This window comes from Delphinapterus leucas, chromosome 2 (genome assembly GCF_059928025.1).
Source record: "Delphinapterus leucas isolate spDelLeu-1000000601 "Yukka" chromosome 2, BTC_Dleu_Yukka2, whole genome shotgun sequence".
Taxonomy (NCBI): domain Eukaryota; kingdom Metazoa; phylum Chordata; class Mammalia; order Artiodactyla; family Monodontidae; genus Delphinapterus; species Delphinapterus leucas.
In genome coordinates, this window is record NC_143130.1 from 93,273,205 (window position 1) to 93,300,312 (window position 27,108).

Consider the following 27,108-nt stretch of genomic DNA (forward strand, 5'->3'; position numbering starts at 1 on the left):
CCTACAATAACGAACCCAAAACAATTAAGAAAATGGGAATAGGAACATACATATTGATAATTACCTTAAATGTAAATGGACTAAATGCTCCCACCAAAAGACAAGATTGGCTGAATGGATACAAAAACAAGACCCATATATATGCTGTCTACAAGAGACCCACTTCAGACCTAGAGACACATACAGACTGAAAGTAAGGGGTTGGAAAAAGATATTCCATGCAAATGGAAACCAAAAAAAAGCTGGAGTAGCAATTCTCATATCAGACAAAATAGACTTTTTTTTTTTTTTGGCGGTACGCAGGCCTCTCACTGTTGTGGCCTCTCCCGTTGCGGAGCAACAGGCTCTGGACACGCAGCCTCAGTGGCCATGGCTCATGGGCGCAGCCACTCTGCAGCATGTGGGATCCTCCCAGACCGGGGCACGAACCCGTGTCCCCTGCATCAGCAGGCGGACTCTCAACCACTGTGCCACCAGGGAAGCCCCCAAATAGACTTTTAAATAAAGACTATTAGAAGAGACAAAGAAGGACACTACATAATGATCAAGGGATCTATCCAAGAAGAAGATATAACAATTGTAAATACTTATGCACCCAACATAGGAGCACCTCAATACATAGGGCAAATACTAAAAGCCATAAAAGGGGAAATTGACAGTAACACATTCATAGTAGGGGACTTTAACACCCCACTTTCACCAATGGACAGATCATCCAAAATGAAAATAAATCAGGAAACACAAGCTTTAAATGATACATTAAACAAGATGGACTTAATTGATATTTATAGGACATTCCATCCAAAAACAACAGAATACACTTTTTCTCAAGTGTTCATGGAACATTCTCCAGGATAGATCATATCCTGGGTCACAAATCAAGCCTTGGTAAATTTAAGAAAATTGAAATTGTATCAAGTATCTTTTCCAACCACAATGCTATGAGACTAGATATCAATTACAGGAAAAGGCCTGTAAAAAATACAAACACATGGAGGCTAAACAATACACTACTTAATAACGAAGTGATCACTGAAGAAATCAAAGAGGAAATAAAAAATACCTAAAAACAAATGACAATGGAGACACGATGACCCAAAACCTATGGCATGCAGCAAAAGCTGTTCTAAGAGGGAAGTTTATAGCAATACCATCCTACCTTAAGAAACAGGAAACATCTCGAATAAAAAACCTAACCTTGCACCTAACACAATTAGAGAGAGAAGAACAAAAAAAAAACCCCAAAGTCAGCAGAAGGAAGGAAAGCATAAAAATCAGATCAGAAATAAATGAAAAAGAAATGAAGGAAACGATAGCAAAGATCAACAAAACTAAAAGATGGTTCTTTGAGAAGATAAACAAAATTGATAAACCATTAGCCAGACTCATCAAGAAAAAAAGGGAGAAGACTCAAATTAATAGAATTAGAAATGAAAAAGGAGAAGTAACAACTGACACTGAAAAAATACAAAAGATCATGAGAGATTACTACAAGCAACTCTATGCCAATAAAATGGACAACCTGGAAGAAATGGACAAATTCTTAGAAATGCACAACCTGCCAAGACTGAATCAGGAAGAAATAGAAAATATGAACAGACCAATCACAAGCACTGAAATTGAGACTGTGATTAAAAATCTTCCAACAGACAAAAGCCCAGGACCAGATGGCTTCACAGGTGAATTCTATCAAACGTTTAGAGAAGAGCTAACACCTATCCTTCTCAAACTCTTCCAAAATATAGCAGAGGGAGGAACACTCCCAAACTCATTCTACGAGGCCACCATCACCCTGATACCAAAACCAGCCAAGGATGTCACAAAGTAAAAAAACTACAGGCCAATATCACTGACGAACATAGATGCAAAAATCCTCCACAAAATATTAGCAAACAGAATCCAACAGCACATTAAAAGGATCATACACCATGATCAAGTGGGGTTTATTCCAGGAATGCAAGGATTCTTCAATATACGTAAATCAATCAACGTGATACACCATATTAACAAATTGAAGGAGAAAAACCACATGATCATCTCAATAGATGCAGAGAAAGCTTTTGACAAAATTCAACACCCATTTATGATAAAAACTCTGCAGAAAGTAGGCATAGAGGGAACTTTCCTCAACATAATAAAGGCCATATATGACAAACCCACAGCCAACATCGTCCTCAATGGTGAAAAACTGAAAGCATTTCCACTAAGACCAGGAACAAGACAAGGTTGCCCACTCTCACTGCTCTTATTCAACATAGTTTTGGAAGTTTTAGCCACAGCAATCAGAGAAGAAAAGGAAATAAAAGGAATTCAAATCAGAAAAGAAGAAATAAAGCTGTCACTGTTTGCAGATGACATGATACTATACATAGAGAATCCTAAAGATGCTACCAGAAAACTACTAGAGCTAATCAATGAATTTGGTAAAGTAGCAGGATACAAAATTAATGCACAGAAATCTCTGGCATTCCTATACACTAATGATGAAAAATCTGAAAGTGAAATCAAGAAAACACTCCCATTTATCACTGCAGCAAAAAGAATAAAATATCTAGGAATAAACCTACCTAAGGAGACAAAAGACCTGTATGCAGAAAATTATAAGACACTGATGAAAGAAATTAAAGATGATACAAATAGATGGAGAGATATACCATGTTCTTGGATTGGAAGAATCAACATTGTGAAAATGACTCTACTACCCAAAGCAATCTACAGATTCAATGCAATCCCTAACAAACTACCACTGGCATTTTTCACAGAACTAGAACAAAAAATTTCACAATTTGTATGGAAACACAAAAGACCCCGAATAGCCAAAGCAATCTTGAGAACGAAAAACGGAGCTGGAGGAATCAGGCTCCCTGACTTCAGACTATACTACAAAGCTACAGTAATCAAGACAGTATGGTACTGGCACAAAAACAGAAAGATAGATCAATGGAACAAGATAGAAAGCCCAGAGATAAACCCACGCACATATGGTCACCTTATCTTTGATAAAGGAGGCAGGAATGTACGGTGGAGAAAGGACAGCCTGTTCAATAAGTGGTGCTGGGAAAACTGGACAGGTACATGTAAAAGTATGAGATTAGATCACTTCCTAACACCGTACACAAAAATAAGCTCAAAATGGATTAAAGACCTAAATGTAAGGCCAGAAACTATCAAACTCTTAGAGGAAAACATAGGCAGAGCACTCTATGACATAAATCACAGCAAGATCCTTTTTGACCCACCCCCTAGAGAAATGGAAATAAAAACAAAAAAAACAAATGGGACCCAATGAAACTTCAAAGCTTTTGCACAGCAAAGGAAACCATAAACAAGATCAAAAGACAACCCTCAGAATGGGAGAAAATATTTGCAAATGAAGCAACTGACAAAGGATTAATCTCCAAAATTTATAAGCAGCTCATGCAGCTCAATATGAAAAAAACAAACAACCCAATCCAAAAATGGACAGAAGACCTAAATAGACATTTCTCCAAAGAAGATATACAGACTGCCAACAAACACATGAAAGAATGCTCAACATCGTTAATCATTAGAGAAATGCAAATCAAAACTACAATGAGATATCATCTCACACCTTTCAGAATGGCCATCATCAAAAAATCTAGAAACAATAAATGCTGGAGAGGGTGTGGAGAAAAGGGAACACTCTTGCACTGCTGGTGGGAATGTGAATTGATACAGCCACTATGGAGAACAGTATGGAGGTTCCTTAAAAAACTACAAATAGAACTACCATATGACCCAGCAATCCCACTACTGGGCATATACCCTGAGAAAACGATAATTCAAAAAGAGTCATGTACCAAAATGTTCATTGCAGCTCTATTTACAATAGCCCGGACATGGAAGCAACCTAAGTGTCCATCAACAGATGAATGGATAAAGAAGATGTGGCACATGTATTCAATGGAATATTACTCAGCCATTAAAAGAAACGAAATTGAGCTATTTGTAATGAGGTGGATGGACCTAGAGTCTGTCATACAGAGTGAAGTAAGTCAGAAAGAGAAAGACAAATACTGTATGCTAACACATATATATGGAATTTAAGAAAAAAAATGTCATGAATAACCTAGGGGTAAGAAAGGAATAAAGACACAGACCTACTAGAGAACGGACTTGAGGATATGGGGAGGGGGAAGGGTAAGCTGTGACAAAGCGAGAGAGAGGCATGGACATATATACACTACCAAACGTAAAATAGATAGCTAGTGGGAAGCAGACGCATAGCACAGGGAGATCAGCTTGGTGCTTTGTAACCGCCTTGAGGGGTGGGATAGGGAGAGTGGGAGGGAGGGAGATGCAAGAGGGAAGAGATATGGGAACATATGTATATGTATAACTGATTCACTTTGTTATAAAGCAGAAACTAACACATCATTGTAAAGCAATTGTACTCTAATAAAGGTGTAAAAAAAAAAGAACCCATCTGAAAAAAAAATGACAGCTCTGAATTACTTATTAAAAATAAGTAATTACATATATTGTAGGCACAGACATGAAATACTCTCTGTCCCCTCTCCTTCTAACAATATAAATGTTAAACCGAGTTCTCTAGTTTTGCACAAATCTGCAGCAATTAAAACTTTGCACTGTTTGGGAGCTACTTTTCTAACAAATGTATCTTTATCAAATTGACACAAAATTTTAAATACATGAGATAGAAGGGAAAAAATTCCCTGTAGTCCTCCCTCATTTCTGGCCCACATTTATCTCTATTTTCATGACTGAGTTTCTCAAGCCAGGGACACATGGCCGAAGACTATGAAACGACAAGTATTCCGAAGAACACGTAACAGGCTAGTGGGTGGACCACGCAGCACCCCGGGGAGCGGATGACCTGAGTTCCAGACTTGGTCCCCTCCAGGCTCCATCCCGGTGTTGCCCTAAGAAGCCACCTAAACTTGAGGTGGTTTCGTTCACTGCAAAATGAGGGGAGTGGATCAGTGCACAGAGATGAATTTAAACGTGAGACTCTACTCACGCTTTGCATATTTAAATCCATAAATGTAAATTTAAAACCATACATGTATATATCATTACTTGACTCGTCAGAAATCGCGTCCTCCTCCCCGAGACTGGGGGCCTGGTTCGGCGGACCCGGGCGGGGCTGGCGGAGCTCGGCAGAAACCAGTGGGCGGACTGACAAACTAACAGAGGGCCAGCCCGGGGGACTTGACCCCGCGTCCCCCGCTCTCCCTGCCGTTCCTAACTCCCGGGCGGCCCCGCGCGCAGCCGTGCGTTCCGCGGCCCCGCCACCTGCTCCCGGCAGCCAATGGGGCGCGCGGGAGGAGGGGGGGGCGCGCGGGAGGAGGGGGGCGGCGGCCGGGGCGGGGCGAGGCTACAAAAGGCCGAGCACCGGGACACCCTGCTGCGGGCGCGCTCTCGGGGCACTCGGAAGGAGGTGGCCGAGCGCTGGGCACAGTCGGCTTGTGGACCAGGCGGGCACGAGACGATGCTGCGGGTGCGGTGTCTGCGCGGCGGGAGCCGCGGCGCCGAAGCGGTGCACTACATCGGGTCTCGGGTGCGTGCGCCGCCGCCTCATCGGGCAGCCGCGTGCTCTCTTCCCCCTCTCTTTTCCTGGCTTTCCCCCGCCAGCTTTGCACGACCCTGTCCTTTCTGGGCCCCCTTGGAAGCTCGGCTTCAGGAGCCTTTGCCGGCTGCCGGAAGCTTGGCGGTGTTCCAGGGGAAGGGGGCGTGCGTTGGGGCCACACCCAGTGGGCACAGCTGCGGTCTGCGCGCCTCGGGTTGCGTTGGCCGTCAGCGCGGGGGGCGCGGCCCTCCCCAGCCGGAGGGGGCGAGGGCGACAAGCAACACCGCTTAGTGAAAAAGGGCGGCCTTTTGGCGGCTCATCGCTATGGGTGGGCAGAGAGTTGGGCATGCGTGTACCGTGGATGGACGGAAGAAGGGGCGAAGTGGGACTCGGGGACAGAGAGGGAGCGAGCAGGCTCATTCTAAGTGTAACGTGGAGTCCTGAGTCGCGAGAGGAGTTGGAGCGAGTTCGGTCTGTACCCAGATTTCTGCCCGGTCCTGCCCTCCGCTCTCCTGGTATGCAAGCACGCGCCTGCAGCAAACCCTCCCTAGCTCCTGGGACGGGAATAGCCAGGCAGTTTGGCTTCCGCCAGCAACTGGCTTCAGAACAGTTGTCACTCCCTCCTGCTTTTTAGTCTCCACCCTGGCTCCCCTCCTGCCTCCTTCCTAAGGCTTTTAACAGAACCGGATAGAGATTTGTGGGGTTGAGGTTTGCCCAGTGTATGAGGGACTCTCCCTGATCTAGAGTTTATGGGCTCTACATTTTCAAAAGCCTTTTTTGAAGTTCTTAGATCTCCTTCCTAGTTGTTTAAGTTTGTACCTGGGTTAGTTAATCCTTATCTTGCCTAGGGTACTGTGGACCATCTGTAAAAAGCCTATGGCACTTGGTCACTCTCTCATAATTGCAGTGCCAAATAATGTGAAGTGTGTGTCAGTGAGGACAAACTGATGGTTTGAAGCTGATTATTCTGAAAGAGAAAGTCATTTAAAATGCTTCTATAGTTTCATTTGCGTGGGGCGGGGGGAGAGAATCCTAATACTAGTAACCTTTGGTACTGAAAGGGACAGGAGGCTCCCTCCCCCAGCTGGACTTGGCAGGGAGATCCGGAGCCACTTTCTGTGGTTTTCTGGGAAGAAGGGTGACCCACCACCTGCAGAAACTTGCTTAAGGCTTGACTGCAGAAAACCATTCCGAGATATAAATGGGGGTGTATGGTCTTTGGGGACAAAATCTTCTGAGAAGTTTTAAAGAGTTATACCAATTAACATAATACATAAAAAGATAATGTATAAATAAACACAAAAGTAAAATCTGTAACCCCACTACCCACCTATCCACTAACATCTCGGTTTACATTCTCCTAAAAGATTTTAAATGCCTGGCTGTGTTATCCTGGGTTTTCATCCTACCTCTACTTCCCCCTCCCCCAAGTACTGTGCAGGACCACACAATAATCTTTTCTTTGTTCTTGGAAGCTTGGAAGAACTGTTACGGGATGGGTGCAGCGAACTTTCCAGAGCACCCAGGCAGCTACGGCTTCCTCCCGGAATTCCTGTGCAGCTGACGACAAGGCCACTGATCCTCTGCCCAAGGACTGCCCTGTCTCCTCTTACAACGAATGGGACCCCTTAGAGGAAGTGATAGTGGGCAGAGCAGAAAATGCCTGTGTTCCACCATTCACTGTGGAGGTGAAGGTAAAGCCAGGGTTTCACATGTCTGAGCGGGTTCATTCCTCATGGTCTGCAGTCTGGCTTCTGCTCCCACTCTCCTCTGTAACTGTGTTCACTTTAGCTTACCCAAGACTACCCAGATCCAGTGGCTGATGATATCTTACTTGGCATCGCTGCAGTATTTGACACCATCTACACCAATGATTACTCCCTCCTTCAGGTTTGGGGAGACCGTTTCGGGGGGGTGGGGGGGATATTAGTTCTTTCCCTATTCCTCACATCTTCTTCCTTTATGGTCTGTAATGTTGGGCTGAACAGAATTTCACTGTAGCTGTTCTCATAGCTTCCTCCCACCCCTACACTCTGGTCCAGATCTCTCTCCTGAATTCTGTCCATATGAACACGTTAAATTCCTTGCTGGATATTGCCACTGGACCTCAAACATGGCACATTTGAGTTCAGCTGCCAGCCACTCTGCAAAACTGGGACGTTCTTCATTCCTTCCTTTCAGTTTTGGGCATTCCTATTTATTCAAGCTAAAACTTTTATTTATTTCTCCTTCAGTCACATCCTCCACATCCATTCTCCAAGATCGAACAAGTCTTTTATCAAAATGAACCTTACCTCCATCCCTCTGCTACTGCCTTAGGTCAGGATCTCATCTACTGCCTGGACTATTGCAGTGAACTCCTAACTGGTCTCCCCTATTTGCTGCACTCTCTAAACCACCTCTAGCTTCTATCAGAGTAATTTTTTTTTTTTATAAATTTACTTATTTATTTATTTTTTGGTGCATTGGGTCTTCATTGCTACATGTGGGCTTTCTCTAGTTGCGGTGAGCAGGGGCTACTCTTCGCTGCGGTGCGTGGGCTTCTCAGTGCGATGGTTTCTCCTGTTGCGGAGCATGGGCTCTAGGCACGCAGGCTTCAGTAGTTGCGGCACGTGGGCTCAGGGCTCCAGAGTTATTAGCACAAAAGAACTTGTTTTCCATTTGGAGAGGTATGATGTTTATTACGTAGAAATGAAGACTAATACTAAGTATCTTATGGCAACTAGCTGGCAAGGCAGTTGAATTCAAATACCAGGAGAGCTAAGGGAAAGGCAATGACCAAATGCTGAATAGTTACGAAGTCTTCTTCCTAAACGAAGAAAATAATTCTTGAGTTAGACCTTGAAGAGAAGGTAATAGAAAAAGTCATAACTTCTTCTAGTTGTTCTGAAACTACCTTTGGTTTTGATATTTGAAATTTGATGAACAGATTAATTTATGTATCATCCACATGTTTTTAAAAGGCACGATCTTTTTAAAGTCTTTTTTTTTTAATAAGTTTATTTTGTTCATTTATTTTTGGCTGTGTTGAGTCTTCGTTGCTGGGCGCGGGCTTCCTCTAGTTGTGGTGAACAGGGGCCACTCTTCATTATGGTGTGCAGGCCTCCCATTGCGGTGGCCTCTCCTGCTGTGGAGCACGGGCCCTAGGCGCGTGGGCTTCAGTAGTTGTGGCTCGCGGGCTCTAGAGGGCAGGCTCAGCAGTTGTGGCGCACGGGCTTAGCTGCTCCGTGGCATGTAGGATCTTCCCAGACCAGGGCTCGAACCCGTGTCCCCTGCATTGGCAGGCGGATTCTTAACCACTGCGCCACCAGGGAAGCCCTGAAGTCTTTTCTTGAAAGGAAGTCCCATCCCCTAACCATTTTAATTGGGTGGAATTAAATTTCAAATTCAGACAATAGTTTATCCTTCTATTTGTCTTGAGAATAATTGACTTTTATATCATGTGATCTTACGGAATCAGAATTCTAAGACATTATTTTGAGTTCTTTGTCACTTGATTTATGATTTTAGATTTTGAAATTTCATGGACTTTTGGAAGGTGTGCCAGGCTGAAGTCAGGAGATCAGGATTGAATTAGGTATTTGATAAAAGCTTATTAGCTAATCTCAGTTAATCAGCTATTTGACCTTGTGACCTTGATTCCACAAATTTCTGGGCCTCACTAAAATGAAGATATTAAGAGGGTTGCTATCTACCTAATGAGATTAAATAGGAAGGTAAAAGGTTACATGTTACTTATTTTTAAAGGACAAAACTACAACTCATTATAGTTGTATGGATGCAATTTGCCAAGTCTGTTGAGGGTATAATAATTGTAGATAATAGTAGCTTTAGCAGTATTGATTTCATTCATTTGTCTGGTTATTTCTGCTTTATGACACATAAGAAACTAGGTATCGAGGGAGAGGAAATTAAATCTAAGACACGCATGGCCAACTAGAAGGTCTTACCTTCTAGTTGGAGAAAAATGACACAGATATATTAATCAGTTTGGGACCAATGAAATATAAAATAGTGTAGTAAACCATTTATAGGCAGTTAGAGCATAAGATATGTTGGAAGACGTAAGTGCTAGAAAAATTTTATGGGAATGAGGAACATAGTCATCAGGAAGCACAATTTTTGAAAGCTATGTGGCTTTTTATTCTGCAAATATGGTGAATACTTTCCATCAAATATGTGCTTTTTGTTTTGCTTTTGTCTTTTTTTTCTAAAGCCCTTGATAAAAGGACCTTTTAAAAATACAAAGTCGAGTGGGATGAATTGGGAGATTGGGATTGACATATACACACTACTATATATAAAATAGATAACTAATGAGAACCTACTGTACAGCACAGGGAATTCTACTCAGTGCTCCGTGGTGACCTAAATGGGAAGGAAATCCAAAAAAGAGGGGATATGTGTATACGTATAGCTGATTCACTTTGCTGTACAGCAGAAACTAACCCAACATTGTAAAGCAACTATACTCCAATAAAAATTAATAAAAAAAATACAAAGTCGATCAACGTTAATGTAATATCAGTTTGCAGCTGGATAAATAATGTTTCTATTGAGATTTCCTAGCCTTCCAAAGACAGTATTTAAAATTCATTTGGCAAACACCCCTAAAGGATTTTAGGCTCTGAGAGACTATCAGGTTTCTAGGAGTGCAGCCACATGTCTGCAACAGATTATTAAAAACATCCCATGCTAAGCATTTAATAGTGTTTTTTTATCTTGCAGACACTTGGTAAATGATTGCTAACTTACTTAGCAGGGTTGTAAAGGAAGTGTAAATAATTTCCAACTATCTCTTGGAAAATGTAGTCTGGCCTGATCACTCAGACTTTGTCCAACCTTAGCCAGAGTATGAACTATACAAGAGAATTCACACTTGTTCAAATAACTTTTTTCTCCCAGGGAAGTTTATATTTATCAAGCAAGCTTCACTCTGCACAAATAGTCACATGGGATACTTTGGAATGTGTCCAGCAAGAAAACATGGCTGTGCAGCAGAAACTATTTCACCCAGTGTTAAATTTTCAAAGACTTCTTGTCCCCTCGTGGACTGTTAGAGATGTGCCTGGCATGAGAAGGAGGAAGTGGTGAATGGATGAGCAGTACCAGGATGTGTCTGAGAGGAATATAAAGAGTCATTATTATCCTCTCCTCTGGTTGCTACTGCAGGACCTCCTAGGAGTAGAAAACAGTAGAGTGCTCTTGTTTTGTTCTGTTTTTTAAAAGAGTGGATTGATCTTAACAAGCAATCAAATTTTTAATTCTGATAACGTTTTTCATGGGCCAGAAATCGAGCTTATTGTTTACCTATAGATCTTCAAAAGTAAAGCAACTAACTGATCATTTAGACAGGGTTTGGCAAGGTTTTTCTTTACAGGGCCAGATAATTAATGTTTCAGGCTTTGCAGACCATAGGTCTCTGTCACAACTACTCCACTCTCAACTCTGCCACTGTAGTGCAAAACCACCACAGGCCATATGTAAATGAGTATTTCTATGTTCCATAAAACTTTATTTGCATAAACAGGCAGCAGTCCAGATTTGGCCCATGGACTTTAGTTTGCCAGCCCCTGTTTTAGAGCTTCACTGGCATCCCCCTGTTTGCTGAAGACCTGTTTTTCAGATTCTTATTCCCTCCCCAGCAGGCTCAGCTCCAGCCTAATTGATGTGAACCTAGGTATTGAACTAACAAGAGGCAGGTCTGCTTCCATATGTTTGATATCTATCAGGCTGAGGTGAAAGTGGAAGTAGAGACATATAATCTGGAAGAGACATGGTCTTTGACATTAAAGAGCTAGACATCTAGATAGCCTGTCTCATTACCCAGTTTCCCCTTCTTTATGGCACTTACCATAGTCTGTCTGAAGTTATCGGACATGATTAGGGCTAGTGGTTGGTTAATCAATGATATAAGGAAACACTTTAAAAACACCTGCTTTAACACAGACCTGCTAGAGAATGGACTTGAGGATACGGGGAGGGGGAAGGGTAAGCTGGGACAAAGTGAGAGAGTGGCATGGACATATATACACTACCAAATGTAAAATAGCTAGCTAGTGGGAAGCAGCCGCATAGCACGGGGAGATCAGCTTGGTACTTTGTTACCACCTAGAGCAGTGGGATAGGGAGGGTGGGAGGGAGATGCAAGAGGGAAGAGATATGGGGACATATGTATATGTATAACTGATTCACTTTGTTATAAAGCAGAAACTAACACACCACTGTAAAGCAATTATACTTCAATAATGTTAAAAATAAGAATAAAATAAAAATACCTGCTTTAAACATTTTTTAAAAACTTAAAACATATAAATGTACGTTGCTTTGCCAATCTTTTGATGAAGGTCCAAGGCTTTTTCTTAGCATTTGGATCTTCTGATTGGAATTCTGCTTTATGTGTCTTAATAAATTATATCCACGTGTGTCTCCTACATTTCCCAATGTATTTTTTAATTTGAGAAATTTGCACATGGAAAACAATCTGAATGAAGAATCCTTCCAGACTTTTCCACTTTTGAAAACCAGTATTTTATAGTTGTTGTACCTACCCTAATTCAATAGTAATTTTTAGCAAATTGATTGAGCCTTTTTAAAGCATTCAACCGCTTTCCATTCAGTTGTCTTTTAAAATGCGTATAACCCTTGGACACTTCCTAAATGTTAAGATTTTTTTTTCAGCTACTTAAAAATTTGGGGATTTGCTTATCAAATCACTTTTTTTTTTTTTTTTCGCGGTACGCGGGCTTCTCACTGTTGTGGCCTCTCCCGTTGCGGAGCACAGGCTCTGGATGTGCAGGCTCAGCGGCCATGGCTCACGGGCCTAGCTGCTCCACGGCATGTGGGATCTTCCCGGACCGGGGCACGAACCCATGTCTCCTGCATCGGCAGGCGGACTCTCAACCACTGCGCCACCAGGGAAGCCCTCAGATCACTTCTTTTTATGGTGAAAGGACCTGAAGCACTATGAAAGCTTAGATGAATTGGGGAGAAGAGAGGTTGGTGAGGAGAGACACTTTGGCAGGGAAGTGTAGGAAGCACTAAAGGTAGACTTGCACCGCTGCACAGGTTTGCCAAGTGGTGATTCTGTTGAATGAGAAAATAATCAATAATGGCTTTTTAAGAGAAACAAAGCATAGTTGAGAGTATGTCCCTAACCTTTAAGGGAGCAGTGTCCTATTTTCCTACAAAGTATCTTGAAGTGCTGTTTTTTAGACAGAATTCTGGGATGCCTGGGTAGCCCATGGTTTTATCTTCGTTTAGGTGTGCTTTTATTCTCTTAAGCTGTTTTGTTTGTTCTCTTATTTGATTTCATTGAGACTGTCTAACGGGAGCGTCCATGTCCTATTTTGTCTATGAAGCATGTAAAAAGTGGCCCAAGAGCGTTCCAAGCCCATGTGAGGGCAGACATGCTGTGTGTGGTAAGGCATGAGATCTCAGGCAGAAGGAACAAAAGGTCTCAAAACATCCAGAGAATTTAGAGATCTTCATTCAACAAATATTGAGTGTCTTCCCAGAGTCAGTGTGCTTGGTTCTGGGGATGAACACTGCACCAGATGTGGTCTCAGTCTCAATTCCAGTAAGTTATACAAGTAATTGTTCACAACCTATGAACCTATCTTGAGCTGTAATTTTTTCCTGTAAGTATCTCACTTACTTTCTTCTGGTTCTAGGCCAACACATATGAAAAGTACTGGACTTTTTACCAAAAGTATGGGGGCCATCATTTTCCCAAAGATCATTTGAAAAAGGCTGTTGCCGAAATTGAAGAAATGTGCAATATTTTAAAAGTGGAAGGAGTGACAGTGAGGAGGCCTGACACCATTGACTGGTCCTTGAAGTATAAAACTCCTGATTTTGAGTCTACGGGTAAGTGATACTGGATACTTAAACTGCTAGGGTCTTAATTTTTTTATTTCTCTCAATCTGTAAGGAGAAAGCTCTGATTATTTCTCAAGAGATCCCTTTGTTTTAATAATCCTTCAAAACTTTAAAGATTATTTAGGAACAGTTTGGTTCTTTTTGGTAAGACTTAGACGTACACATTTTAAACTCCATTGTAAATCTAGAATTCCTTGAAAGAAGCAGTTTTTCTAAACTTCATGAGCATTTCCTTACATAAGACCAGTGGATTCCATTTAATTTTCCTCAAGAACAGAAAGTAAAAGAGGAACAGAAACATTCCCATCTTATTTTTAACTGACACTGCTGCAGGATTGTTTTTGTGCCTGAGTTCAGTGTGTGTTTTTCTTTTAATATTTATTTATTTATTTATTTGGTTGTGCTGGGTCTTAGTTGTGGCAGGTGGGCTCCTTAGTTGCGGAGTTCGGTGTGTTCTAATTTACAGTTGTATAAGTGATCCTTGGCCCAATTTTCATCTTGTGGTACTGATATTCCCTGAAAAACTCTGTTAGGAGTTACAAAAGGTGAAAACTTGGTGGTTCAAGATGTCTTTGAACAAGAGATGCTTCTTTTTCTCTTTTCTTTTCTTTTTTTTTTTTTCTATTTGGCCTGGCTTCATCATCCCCACACAGAATTCATGTTAACAGTCTAGCATGTATCATTTAATATTTTTTCATTTGCGTATAATTATGTACATATACACGTATAGGTTTTCTGTAATTTTTATTTTTTTACCAAAGAATGAAATCACATGATATAGACTCTTCTGTCTTGGAAATTAGCATCACTGAAGTTGCTCTGGAACTTTCTGGCCTGACAGGTTTATATGGTGCGATGCCTCGAGACATCCTGATAGTTGTGGGAAATGAGATTATCGAGGCTCCCATGGCCTGGCGCGCTCGCTTCTTTGAGTACCGCGCATACAGAGCAATTATCAAAGACTACTTCCGCCGCGGGGCCAAGTGGACAACAGCTCCTAAGCCCACAATGGCTGATGAGCTTTATGACCAGGTAAGTCCCCAATTATGGGAGAGCTTATTAGTAACTTTTCTAAATAATCCACAGAGACTGAGAGATTCTCTGATACCTTGTATTTATTATGTATTTCAGAAGCTGAGATGACCTACTTTTCGAAAACTGATTGTTTTATGATGAAAATAAGAGTAAATGATAAGTTATAATAACAGTAATAATAATAGCTAACACTTATTGGTGTTTACCACGTGCCAGATCTTGAACTAAGTACTTTATTTACATCCTCAGTCCTGTTTATTTTTCACAACAACCTCATGAGGGAGTAGTTTCATTCCATTACAGAGAGGAAAACTTGTCTAAAGGCGCACAGCTATTCATTGGTGGAGACAGAACAGTCACTAGGCTGAACTCCAGCCTCTTCTAGAAAAAGAATTTGGTCTGTAGGCCATATTCACAGTAAAAGGAAGTATATGTCTCTTATTAGATCACTTACTATTTGATCACTTATAGAAAGAATCAAAAAATGAAAATTTCTTTAACCCTTTATGGGTTTAAAGACAGAAGTAAGTAAAGAATCTTATTACCCAACCGCATACCCAGTCAAATTTGGTAGGGGATGCATGGCATCGCATTTTATGGTATGAGTTAGGCTCAGGGCCAACTTCCTTTTTCAAAAGAACAGAATGACTTCATCTTGCAGATTTTCAATACTGTAGATAGATACATAAATCATTGGATGGGTCATGGAATATTTTCAGTTTCATTACTGCCTCTGTACCACTTGCTTCCAAGTATCAGGAACTTGTCATGCCTAGTTTTTAATTTTTTTGTTGGTGGTTTGGTTTATTTTGGTTTGCTTAGCATGGGCCTACATCTTCCCTTGCCTGTTTCAGTCTAGAACAGGGCCGTAGTATTTCAGGAAATGATGATGTTGAACTAATTTTCTTCGTAATGAAGGCCCTATGAGTCATCTCCTCATGAACCAAGGCACTGTGTGTGTTCATTCTTGTTCCAATTAGGATTACCCCATCCATTCTGTAGAAGACAGACACAAATTGGCTGCTCAGGGAAAATTTGTGACGACTGAGTTCGAGCCATGCTTTGATGCTGCTGACTTCATTCGAGCTGGAAGAGACATCTTTGCACAGAGAAGCCAGGTTGATAAAGGCTACCTCGGAAATTTCTCACTTTATTATTACATTTTAAATTTCCGAAATTAAAATATTTTCATCCTATTTTTAGTTATCTAAACATAGAACCAAATCTTTATAGGTTTATGTCTCCTTTTTTATTTTCAGGTGACAAACTACATGGGCATTGAATGGATGCGTAAGCATCTCGCTCCAGACTACAGAGTGCATATCATCTCCTTTAAAGACCCCAATCCGATGCACATTGATGCCACCTTCAATATCATTGGGCCCGGTCTTGTGCTTTCCAATCCTGACCGACCATGTCACCAGGTAGGGGAGTTCTTAGGACTCTGGAAAATCAAGAGAGTTTGGCAACTGAAGGAATTGCCACTGTTATTTTAAGCACTTCCGTGATTTCCTAATGGTTCTAAACGACAGATTCAGCAATGCTCATCACATTATTATGATCAAACATTGTATTGCTTATGTTATATTTACTACAGGATGTCCAACACTCAGAAATATACACTATAGCCGTGATAATTAGTGTAGTGTCATCAGACTCTGACTTTGGCTGCTTGCTGCTGTCAGAGCCTCAAGTTTGTGCATATGTGTGTGTCTTTATTGAACAGCGTGGTATTATCTCATAACTTGCAGCCGAGGTTCCTCAGCAGATGAATTGCAAACAAGATGATCTCTGCATGTCTGGGGTAACACCACTAGGCAGTGGGTGTCTTCTTCCCTCTCCAGTGGGGCTCCCTTCAGCCAGGCCCACCCTGCAGGGGAGGAGCAGAGCCACTGCACTGCAGCAGGTCTATCCCCCCCTGCAGCCTCCTACTTCTGCCCGCTGCCCCCTACTTCCAGTTGGGCGGTGAGTGATTTTGTGTTATTTGCTGGGCTGTAGTGCGCCATTGCAAAATTCACTATTTTACCATATCACTGTTCATTTCTATTCTATATATTTAGACCAATGACCAAGATTACTTATTCACTTCATTTAAATTTATTTATATATAATTTACATAAATCAATTATATATATTATTAAATATTTATTTAATATAATTTATATATTAAGTGGGTATGTGAACTAGGGATGGTTGGGTTATAATAGGTCACTAGGGACAGTTATGGTTCTTTGGGGGTATATTCCTAACATCTGTCTTTATACCATGGTCACAGACGCAAAGTGACAGACTATGAAGTGGATGGACTATGGGTTTGACATAGTCATATTTTGTTTTCTTACAACTAAGTAAGAGGAAATATTTTCATCTCATCTTTGGTCTTTTAAAAAATCTCTGAAACCTGTGAAAAGCATAAGAATATTTTTAAAAGCTTTAACATTTCTGTTACTTTTTAACTTTAATCTGGCACTCTGAGGACTTTATGTACATTTTAACTAAGATTCAGACAAAATCATCCAAATGTTTTGAAATTTTAATTTTTTAATTTTGGCAGTTGAGAAGACAGCTTCTCAAAAAGAATTATTAATCATAAGGGCTATCAGAGACCAAGAATGATAAGAATAGTATCTATAGATTTAAGCCTCTTTGGGTTTGGGGGGTTTTTTTTTATTTTGGTCTTGCAGATTGATCTTTTCAAGAAAGCAGGATGGACCATAGTTACTCCTCCAATACCAGTCATCCCAGATGGTATGTTTACTTTTGTATACTCATAGCCTAAAATAATTACTTCAGTGGCCAAGAATCTTTCACCTATAGACAGCAGCCTGCATATTAGCAATTTAGAATATTTCTCTGGTAAGCAGTAAACTGGTGCTTGGCACTACGGGTACTAGAACAAGGCTGGACTTGTGTTCACAACCTCTCCTTCCATAGAAAATGAAAATGAAAAGACAGGAAAAATCAGTACAAAACAATTTGACGGAAAGCAAGAAATGGCTTTTTAAAGACAACAAGACGAAATTCAAATGTGTAATGAGTATGGATTGATTCATAACATTTACAGATAGTCTTAAGATTAAAATAAATTTTCACAGGGAAACTGAACTATTGAAAGAATTGAGCTGTCACTTGAATATTCTTCACTTCTGAATCCTTGCTTTAACCAAGAATAACAGCAGACATGATTTAATCGTTATTGCTATTTTTAGATCACCCACTCTGGATGTCGTCCAAATGGCTTTCCATGAATGTCTTAATGCTAGATGAAAAGCGTGTTATGGTGGATGCCAACGAAGTCCCGATTCAAAAGATGTTTGAAAAGCTGGGTATGTACCCAGCATAAATGAAACATGTTCATATTCAAAAATATTAAATGAGAAGAAATGACATGCTAGGTCTGATGTATGATTTATCTAATTAAATTTCTGTTCTTTTTAGAAGTACCAAGTTGTTATTTCGTAGGTGGACAATATACTTGTTTTCAACAATCACAACCTCAAAAGGTTGGAGATGCATCCCAGGCTCCTTAGACACCCCCTGAGCAATAAGTTTATCAGTCTTCTATGACTTATCTAACTTCCTGGTGCCCAAGTGTGGAGAGCTACCCCTTTGCAGATAAGCATATAGATGATTTGGCCCTTCGCCAAATAAGAAATTGTTGGGGTCCTTTAAAAGTAATTTGTCATTACATATTTTAAAGGACGTATAAGGATACAGATATAGAAGTGACTTATCTGTGTGATAAGCACTGTGAACAAAGTAATGAAATACAATAGAGGATGTCAGTAAATCATTTCAGCTTTGAACTAAAAAGCAGAACTGGTTATTACTTGGGTGGGAATTTGCTTATCGTGGTATTCAAAATTTAGACCAGTTATTCTATACTGAGAAAAGCGTTGAAAGAATTTTCATATCGCTGTTATTAGGGTGCAGAAGTGTGTGTTTATCACTATCATTCTACTTGACATATCCTAAGTGTCGAATAAAGCCAGGCAGTACACTTATTGAAATCAAGTCATGTTTTGATTTATGTCTTATATTTCAGATGTACTACTCAGAAGATATTGTTTGCCCCTTTGAAACATCCCTCTTTAATGAAGTATCAGTTTAAAAAGATTAGCCCGTTAGTTTTAGATTGAGCCCAATCTAATGATTTCACCTGTAATGCTATCCCACTTTTTTTTTCGTGGCTTCTGTTAAATAAGCCAGTTGCTTGGGTTCAGTTTCCTGTCCTTTAAGATTTTATTGTTTCTCAACTTAAAATATTATTAAGTACCAAATATCTGATTTATAATTTTGTTTTTAATAAAGTCTTTTTGAACATAGGGAACTTGTTAAAGCAAATTAAATTCTCTCCAGCTCAAGGTTATATGGCTCTAGCCATCTGACTAAGATAGATATGTCTTTCTATCAGGAAACACATGCTCATTGTTAAAAGCCCACTTCTTATCCCAAGCCCACTCCTGAACCCGTGTCCAAACCCTGTTTTTACTCTTCAAAGCCCTGCTCAGTCTTACTTTCTCATGAAAGGCTTTCCAGATGACTCATGCTGCCTTTCTAACTATACCAGTGGACCCTTTAGCAACTCTGTAGCTTAGCTTTCCTCTCAAAATAATGGATTCCTTGAGAGAGGAGAATAGATTTTCTTTTTAAAACCCCATTATGCCAAACACAACAGATTCTTCCAAAATACCATTGGTTGACTGGGCCATGTACATCATAACCATATTAATACAAATGGTGCTGGATTAAACTAATTGCCTGAGTAGCTCTGATACCTGTATGACCATACAACCCAGATGAACTCTGTTCCATTGTTTCCTTAAGGTGGCCTGGTCAAGCTAATTATGTCAGATAAACTCTGCTTGTATGTGGGCAGGTAAAGTCAACTTTTCAGGTTGGCTAAATTATACTTTTCTTACTAAATTGACATGGTAAAATTAGAAACAGTCTGACAAAGTAGTTAAAGCATAATTCTAAAAGGCCTTGAAATTTTACTATTTGGATTGTTTCTGAACGTTTGTCAGATATATCCGCTCATGAAACCTGTTGACTTGTGAATAGTCAGTAGAACAAAATAGACATCAGAGTCTCTGCTGACTTTCTGGTGAAGGTTTTATATTAGCAGTGGAATAGATCAGATGAAATATAATTTGACGAATAAAATTGAAAGACTATCCTGGGGTGGACTTATGGGTTAGAACCACAGTATTCCTACCCATTTTTAGGCTCATTTCTATAGAAGAATCTTCATGTGAGTCCATCTAACTGGCCACGTCTCTCTCTTTCCATGCAGGTATCAGTACCATTAAGGTTAACATTCGTAATGCCAATTCCCTGGGAGGAGGCTTCCACTGCTGGACCTGCGATGTCCGGCGCCGAGGCACCCTACAGTCCTACTTTGATTGACCAGGCCTGCTGGGGCTTGGGGCTGGGCCTCAAATAAAACTAGGAAGCTTAGGGATAAGGTTCATTCTCCTGCTTTAAAAAGTGCATGAACTGTAGTGCTTTATACAATCATATCCATAACAGGGGTCTTAAGCCTGGTTTATTTTTATTATTTTTCTTTGATAAAAGGAAAATAACCTGTGCTAGATCTTACTCTCTTCTCCTAAATATTTTACTGTTTGGCTTCAAGCATAAAAATTTGGTGAATGTCTACCAAAACAAAAATTAGTCATTTGAGTAACTTGGCTACTAATATATTTAACCATCTACCTCTGTTTTTAATTTTCTTTCCAAAAGGCAGCTTGAAATGTTAGTCCTAATAGTCACTTTTTTTCCTTTTTGCTAAACTTGTGAATGTTTGTATCACTTCTTTTTTCTAAATAAAAGACTCAGAATGTATACAGATCTTATAGAACCAGTAATTGTCTCTTTTTCTAATAAGGAATTTTGGTAATTTTTAATTTTTTGTTTTTAAAAATAACCTAGACTATTGCAAACATTTAAGTGAATTTTCCATGAATATTTTTAATATTCTCATCTCAACATTGGTGATATTTGCTATTAAAAACCTTTTCATACAACTTACCTCATTTCAAGTGATTTATTTTAATCTCTTTTTTCTTCTTTGTCCAGAATTTTAGAGGAATATTTAGTGCAATAGGATATAACTATCAGTTCCAATTCCTAAATTTTGATGTTCAGTATCTAGTGGATACATTGCATCTTTGGTAATCTAAGATTTGTGTACAGATGTGCAAATTATTTAAAGCACAGACTTTAAAAGCATTAAAAAAAAAAACTAATGGAGGTAAAACCTACATGCGATGTGAAATAATTTTAACGTTGGATACGGTACATGTATTTTTATTCTAATAAACTTTTGTGTTCCAGAATGGGTTTTATTAGAGTTTGGCATCAGTCTAACCATTTTAAGCATAAGTAAATTATGGGAATAAAGCTCTTGGAACAGTGTTCTAATGCTTTGAATTATTCAATATATTCACCTCCAGTAGATAAAAATTTAAACCTAATGCTTGTATTCAGAAATGTTTAGCAGAGTCAGATTTTATTTATTAATTAATCCAATCAGTCAACAATATCTGAATGTCTTCTGAATATAAGGGACTAATCCTAGGCCCCAGAAGAGGAAAAAAGTCTCCATTCTCTAGATACTCAGTATTTTAACCCATGAAAAATCTGTGGGGTGAGGATGGGGGGAGGTGTACTTTGAAGTGGTCATGGGTTTCGACCGTGCCTTTGTAGCCTAGTGTCTTTTTTCACGCACCACAGAAATACCTGCCCATTCTACACTCGACTGAATCCTGCTTAAGAAATCTTACAGGGGCTTCCCTGGTGGCACAGTGCTTGACAGTCCGCCTGCCGATGCAGGGGACACGGGTTCGTGCCCCGGTCCGGGAAGATCCCACATGCCGCGGAGCGGCTGGGCCTGTGAGCCATGGCCGCTGAGCCTGTGCGTCCGGAGCCTGTTGCTCCGCAACGGGAGAGGCCACAACAGTGAGAGGCCCGCAAAAAAAAGAAACCTTACAATCATGTGGATTGGTGCACAGTTAGGGGATATATTCCTGGGTCTAAATACTACTCTGCAATTCTATTACACACCCCTCCACATTCTCCTCAGTGGCTATTCCAGACCTTCACTTTGTTCTCTTATCATATTGCTTCATTTTTCACAGAGAAAATAGAGGCCATCAGGTGTCAGTTCCCTCAGCTTTTCTGCTCCAATTCTCTATAGATTTACCTGCATTTGCATTCCCTGGTTAAATTCTTTCTCTCCTTGCCTGTACTAGCTAAGCTTCTAAAGAGAAAAGTTGGGTCTTCCTCTCATCACTCAACTGTACTTCTCAACCCTCTACAAAGACACTTCTCTCACTACTGCAGAGAAAGAGGTGAACCTTTTGACCAGGTCTAATCCACACAACTGTCCTTAGATTCTAATCTTTCTCTCCTCTTTCAGGAACTGGCTTCATCAGTTATCATCTTCCTTATAACTCCAGCGTGTGTGTGTGTGTGTGTGTGTGTGTGTGTGTTTTCCCTCAGCAAATAGTCATGTTCAAAATAATCTTCAAAACAAAAACTATCCCTCTGGCAATGTCACTGTCTTTTAGAGCTCAGTTTCCAGAAAGAATACATCTACTGATATGTCCACTTTTTCACCTTTTATTTACTCTTCAATCTCTTGCTATCTGATTTCTACCTTATTGCTTCAGGGTACTGCTGAGAACCCTGACCCAAGTGTCATTTCCAGTGGACACAATTCAGGCCTTACTGACCATTCCTTTGAAGGGCTCTCCTCTTTTGGGTTTCTGAGGTACCGCTTTCTCCCTCCTGGGTTATCTCACCTGTGCACAGGTCTTACCCCCTGCATATCCACCAGTAATTCCCAGAGGCTACGTGGGAGGGGAGGCCCTAAGCCTGGACCTTCTAGTCTAGGCCTGGCCCTGAGCCCCAGGTCCTGTTCCCAACTGTCTGTGGACATTATCTGGATGTGCAAAGGCATCGCAGGCTCAACACTATCACAACTGACTCAGTTGGCCAAGCCATCCTGGACTCTTCCCTCTTTCTCATCTCATCATGTTTCTAGCATTGGCCTTTTGCATGGTTATTAAATAAGACGATTACTTCAACAAAGATAGCTCAACTGAATGATTTAATAAAGTCTCTATTTTTAGATCCTTGGCACTGCTTGTGGTGTCCCCTCTTGTCAAAGTTGTAGAGGAAAACAGAAGCAGCCTGGTGTCCACCACACAATTGCTATCAGGTTTCTTTTCGTCATCCACCAGTCCTGCAACCTGGTGGCTTCTCTGGTATCTGTAGCAGGCAGAAGGCCCACCATTTGCCTCTTTAGAGTCACGGTTCCCAGATCACTTGCCAACAACTGCAGATTGCCATTCTTCCCAGGGACCACCAAGCCTTTTGTAACTCGATGTCTAAGGAAACAGCTGTGCATATTAGGATGAACCTACTGTCATAAAAAATGAACTAAATTTAAATAAAAATAATATTGCCAGGGCAGGTCTAGTTCCTTGTAAAAAAGCAAGGTATTTCTTTCAGGAATAACCTTTTAAAAATAAAGTTCATGGATCTGACCACTCTAGTGTGTTAACTTGCAACTACATAGGAATACCACCCAATAGTTCAGAAGAATGTAAAAATACAGTACCTCAGATTTTTTTTGGTCAACTTTTTGGATGTAGAGGATCTTTTTTTTTAAGAAATTAGAAGAATATGAAAAACATTTAGATTCCCATCACAGTGCACCAACAGTAACAGTTAAACGAGGTTTGACTGCTAAAGTCTCATAGGACTTAAAATGACAGTGCTTATAAATCTATATAGTTTATTACAGGAAAAGGGCACAGTATAGCAATAGTATTAAAGATATGCATCACAGCCAAAGGCCATCTCACAGCAAAGAGTCCAGGGCAGCCAAGCCCGACCTGCATTTGTTAGCCCTCTGTAAGGGCTGTCTAGACACACTTTCTCAGATCTGGAACCACCAATATGAGCACGGACCATCTCAGAACCAAGGAGCCCAAGGTAGAGTCTCAACCAGGGTTTCTCATCCCCTGTTGGTCACGTGGGCATATACTTGCTATGTAACCAGTTCCAATGACAGAACCCTCTGGGTGTCTCAGACCAGGTGCAAGTCAATTTCACTGTTATCAATAAACAATGTCAACAGCTTGCCTTGAAACTCCTCCCACCCATGGTTACAAAGCAGCGCTAATAATCAGTAGGTGTTATGCCTGGACCAGAGGTCAGTGTCAGGTGGGTACATTTCTTATTTTAGTAAAAGAGTTCGGGCCAATTTCAGGTCTGCAGGAATTAACCCTCACAGCACGGACTAACCCCTCATCCATGGTCAAGACCATTCTAGGACAAAATGGTCACTCTTAGTTTGAGAGCCATTACTTGCTTGACGATATATAATCAAGTAGACAGTCAAAATGTACATGAAAATTCCATGCATTTGTAATAATCCGTGGGCAGCTGGTATGGATTTAAACAAATAGCTGAAAATTCCAGCATAAACTTTCTCATACTTCTGAACTAACTTTACAATTAGTTTGTCTACTTCTTCTACAGCCATTGTATTTATGGTATGTATCTGCTGAGGGATTCAGGGACTGTAGTCGACCTACCATTGCTCAGGTCAAAATTTTCTTCATGCAGGTTCTCCTCCACAGGGATAATATCCTAAAGGGGTTTAGTTCAGTCTCCCAATATTCACATTTGATTGTCCATATCAGTATTATCACATGTTTTATTAGCTTCTACAATATTAGTTTTACCCAATTATCTAATGTAATTCTACCTTTAATCCTCCTCAGGTCAAGTTATAAGACATAGTCCTATAATTTTGTGGAATGGCCCTTCAATCACTTGTTTTCCCTCAGTTTAAAAAGCATATGTTTTGTTTATCCCCATTTTCTATTAACCCATTACTTTGAGAGTGACAAGTAATATGCTAAGCCTACTGAATATGTTTCTTTGCCTACCGTTTCACTGTATATATAGGCAGTGACGTGTCTTGATCTGATCTGATGAAATGTAACTAGGAGGGCCAAACAGGAAGGCGATGTGTGTGTGTGTCTGTGTGTGTGTGTGCGTGTGTGGTTGTTGCAGTCCTTTGACAGAATTTGCAACACTGACTTTAGCCATTGATATGTGAAACCAAACCCTTAAGGCCAATATTTAAGTTGCCAAACAATAGGTAAAGGGACAATGTAATCTATTTGCCAGCTATATGATGGACCTTTTCCCCTGGGAATACTTCCCCAGAGGAACCGAAAATTCTGCCTTTCCTGTTGGCAAATAGGGCAATTTTTATTAAGAGTTTGAGACTCAGTAGGGCCAAATAACAGCTGGCCAATCCTCTTCAGGAGGCTCTATAGTCAGTCCTACGGGAAAAGAGGCTACTTGCTTGTGACTACAGTGAGTTCCTCCCATGGAAACTCCCAGGAACATGCTCCCATTGTGTACCAAATCCATTTTAGGATGGAACTTGTTTGGGCATTGTCCTTCTTGTTGGATTGCTTTTCTAACATCACCCGTGATGTGCTGGTATTTCAGGTCTTAATATAATCTTATATCCTTCTATTATTGGAGCTGTTCCATAAATGCTCAATAACAAGCCTGTAACTGTCTTCAAAAGGAATATACTAGAGAGTAGCATTTGGTACTTTTCTAGTTCAAAAGTCCAGGTCACCACTGAGCAGTAGATATTGCCTTTGGCCAGACACTCCAGTTGGCATGAGTGCAGGTAGCCAACACTTCTAATATTATTTCATCATGAGGATCATAAGGTCCAATGGGATAATTTGGGCTACAGCCCTCTGCGGTTCTAAGAAGCCTTGTTGCTATTCAGCTCCTCAGTCAAATATAGCCTTTTTCTGGGTAATCTTATGAACTGAAACTAACGATATCCCTGATTGAGGGATACAATTTTTCCAAAAGCCAAACAGGCCCACTAGGTGTTGAGTCCCTATAGCCTGAGAGGTGGGAAGCAATAATTTATTGCTCATTGTCTACAGTATGCAGTCCCCCCAAATTTCATAGTCTGTGTACAGCCCTGGATTTTTTTGGAGTTAATCAATTATCCCCAATTAGTTATATGATTTATAACCTTCGTAAGGTCTCTTTTAGCTTGATCCTCAGATTTTGAGATAACCATATCACCAATATAGCATATTCGAACATTGTCCAGTTGTATTAGATCTAGGGCCCACCTGACAAGACTGTGACAGTACATGGGCGAGTTCAAATATCCTTGATGTGATACAGTAATTGTGTATTACAGACCATAACACGTCAATGCAAGTTGTGGTTGCCTCCCCCTGTCGACTGATAATGGGAACAGCACATTTTCTGTGCGATTCTGTGGTGAACTGGCTCACATTGGTCTCTGCTTCCTGTACCCTGCTGTCTGGATTAGGCATCACTCCTCCATCAGCTGTCCTGTCTTCCAAAAACTTATAGGCAGCTCTCATCAACTGTTTTCCCTTTTCTCTTAGTCCTTCTGGGTTTTGACCTTGTTATTCCATTACTATCATTTTAGGGCAGTTTCAGGGGAAAGTGAAGATAAATATTTATTTTTAATCCAATTCAGTCCCTAATCATGTGTTAGTCTTTAGACAGTTAATTCTAAATAGCATGATAAAGGAAGAAATTGAGGGAATTTCCCCCAAATCGCACAACCTGGTTGCACGCCAGGAATTAAGGTGAAATGGAAGTGAACCAGCCCTTGCACCGTCTGCAGCTCAGCTTCACATCATTTGAGTAGCCCAGAAAATCTCTAGCTTGGAATTGGATTAAAATGATACTTGATGGCTGGAACTCCCAGATGCCTGAAAAAAGTAATAAGAATTCTTCTTTGAGGGAATGTAACATCTGTCTAGGCTTCAGATTGTTTCTAAAAATAAGATTTCATATACAAAGTCCCATACACAACCAAAGATAGACAGACACACGAAGAGTAAAGACCCTTTCAGCAAAACATTCAACAGAAATATATCCACAGAGACTCCAGATATCAGATTATCAGACAACAGACTATAAAGTATCCTCCCACTAAGAAGCCCCATACTCATTAGCAGTCATTCTCCATTTCTCTTCTAAGCCCTAGGCTATTACTAATCTACTTTCTGTCTCTATAGATTTATCTCTTCTTCAAATTTAATAAATGGAATCATACAAAATGTGGTCTTTTGTGATGGGATTTTTTCACTTAGCAAAATGTTTTCAAGTCTTATCCACTTTGTAGCTCATATCAGCACTTTGTTCTTTTTTTATGGCTGAACAAAATTCCATTATATGGCTATTCCACATTTTATCTGTCCATCAGTCGGTGAATATTTATGTTATATCCATTTGGGGGCAACTATGAATAGTGCTGCTGTGAACATTTGTGTGCAAGTTTTCGTGTGGACCCAGCAATACCAGAGTGGAACTGGAATTGCTCGGTCATATGGTAACTCCATGTACTACTTACAGAAAGAAAAAAAAAAGTCACATTAAAAAGAAGCTAGTAAGGGTTGTTTGAGAAGATAAACAAAATTGATAAACCATTAGCCAGACTCATCAAGAAAAAGAGGCAGAGGACCCAAATCAATAAAATTAGAAATGAAAAAGGAGAAGTTACAACAGACACCGCAGAAATACAAAGCATCCTA

General features: G+C 40.4%; 1 protein-coding gene across 4 annotated transcripts; it reads left to right on the forward strand.

Annotated features, from left to right (window-relative positions):
• The first annotated feature begins 5,363 nt into the window (after positions 1-5,363).
• Positions 5,364-20,929, forward strand: GATM (glycine amidinotransferase). 4 transcript variants are annotated; one of them, XM_022587193.2, is made up of 9 exons: positions 5,364-5,542; positions 7,027-7,245; positions 13,225-13,420; positions 14,274-14,464; positions 15,448-15,585; positions 15,727-15,891; positions 17,152-17,215; positions 17,677-17,793; positions 19,764-20,928. In XM_022587193.2, the coding sequence occupies exons 1-9, from the start codon at positions 5,474-5,476 to the stop codon at positions 19,874-19,876; spliced, it is 1,272 nt and encodes a 423-aa protein (XP_022442901.1). In that variant the 5' UTR covers positions 5,364-5,473; the 3' UTR covers positions 19,877-20,928. The 4 variants fall into 4 exon arrangements, with proteins under 4 accessions (XP_022442901.1, XP_089763399.1, XP_089763397.1 ...); XM_089907273.1 differs by lacking the exon at positions 5,364-5,542 and adding an exon at positions 12,913-13,130 and having other exon boundaries at positions 7,136-7,245; positions 19,764-20,929; XM_089907271.1 differs by lacking the exon at positions 5,364-5,542 and adding an exon at positions 12,913-13,130 and having other exon boundaries at positions 7,173-9,128; positions 19,764-20,929.
• Positions 20,930-27,108: the final 6,179 nt, after the last annotated feature.

Bases quoted from the DNA above. Each gene is read 5' to 3' on its own strand.
- GATM (XM_022587193.2), top strand. From the start codon at position 5,474: ATGCTGCGGGTGCGGTGTCTGCGCGGCGGGAGCCGCGGCGCCGAAGCG. The intron at 7,246-13,224 runs GTAAAGCCAGGG...TTCTGGTTCTAG, and splicing joins CATTCACTGTGGAGGTGAAG to GCCAACACATATGAAAAGTA. The intron at 15,892-17,151 runs GTAGGGGAGTTC...TTGGTCTTGCAG, and splicing joins CTGACCGACCATGTCACCAG to ATTGATCTTTTCAAGAAAGC.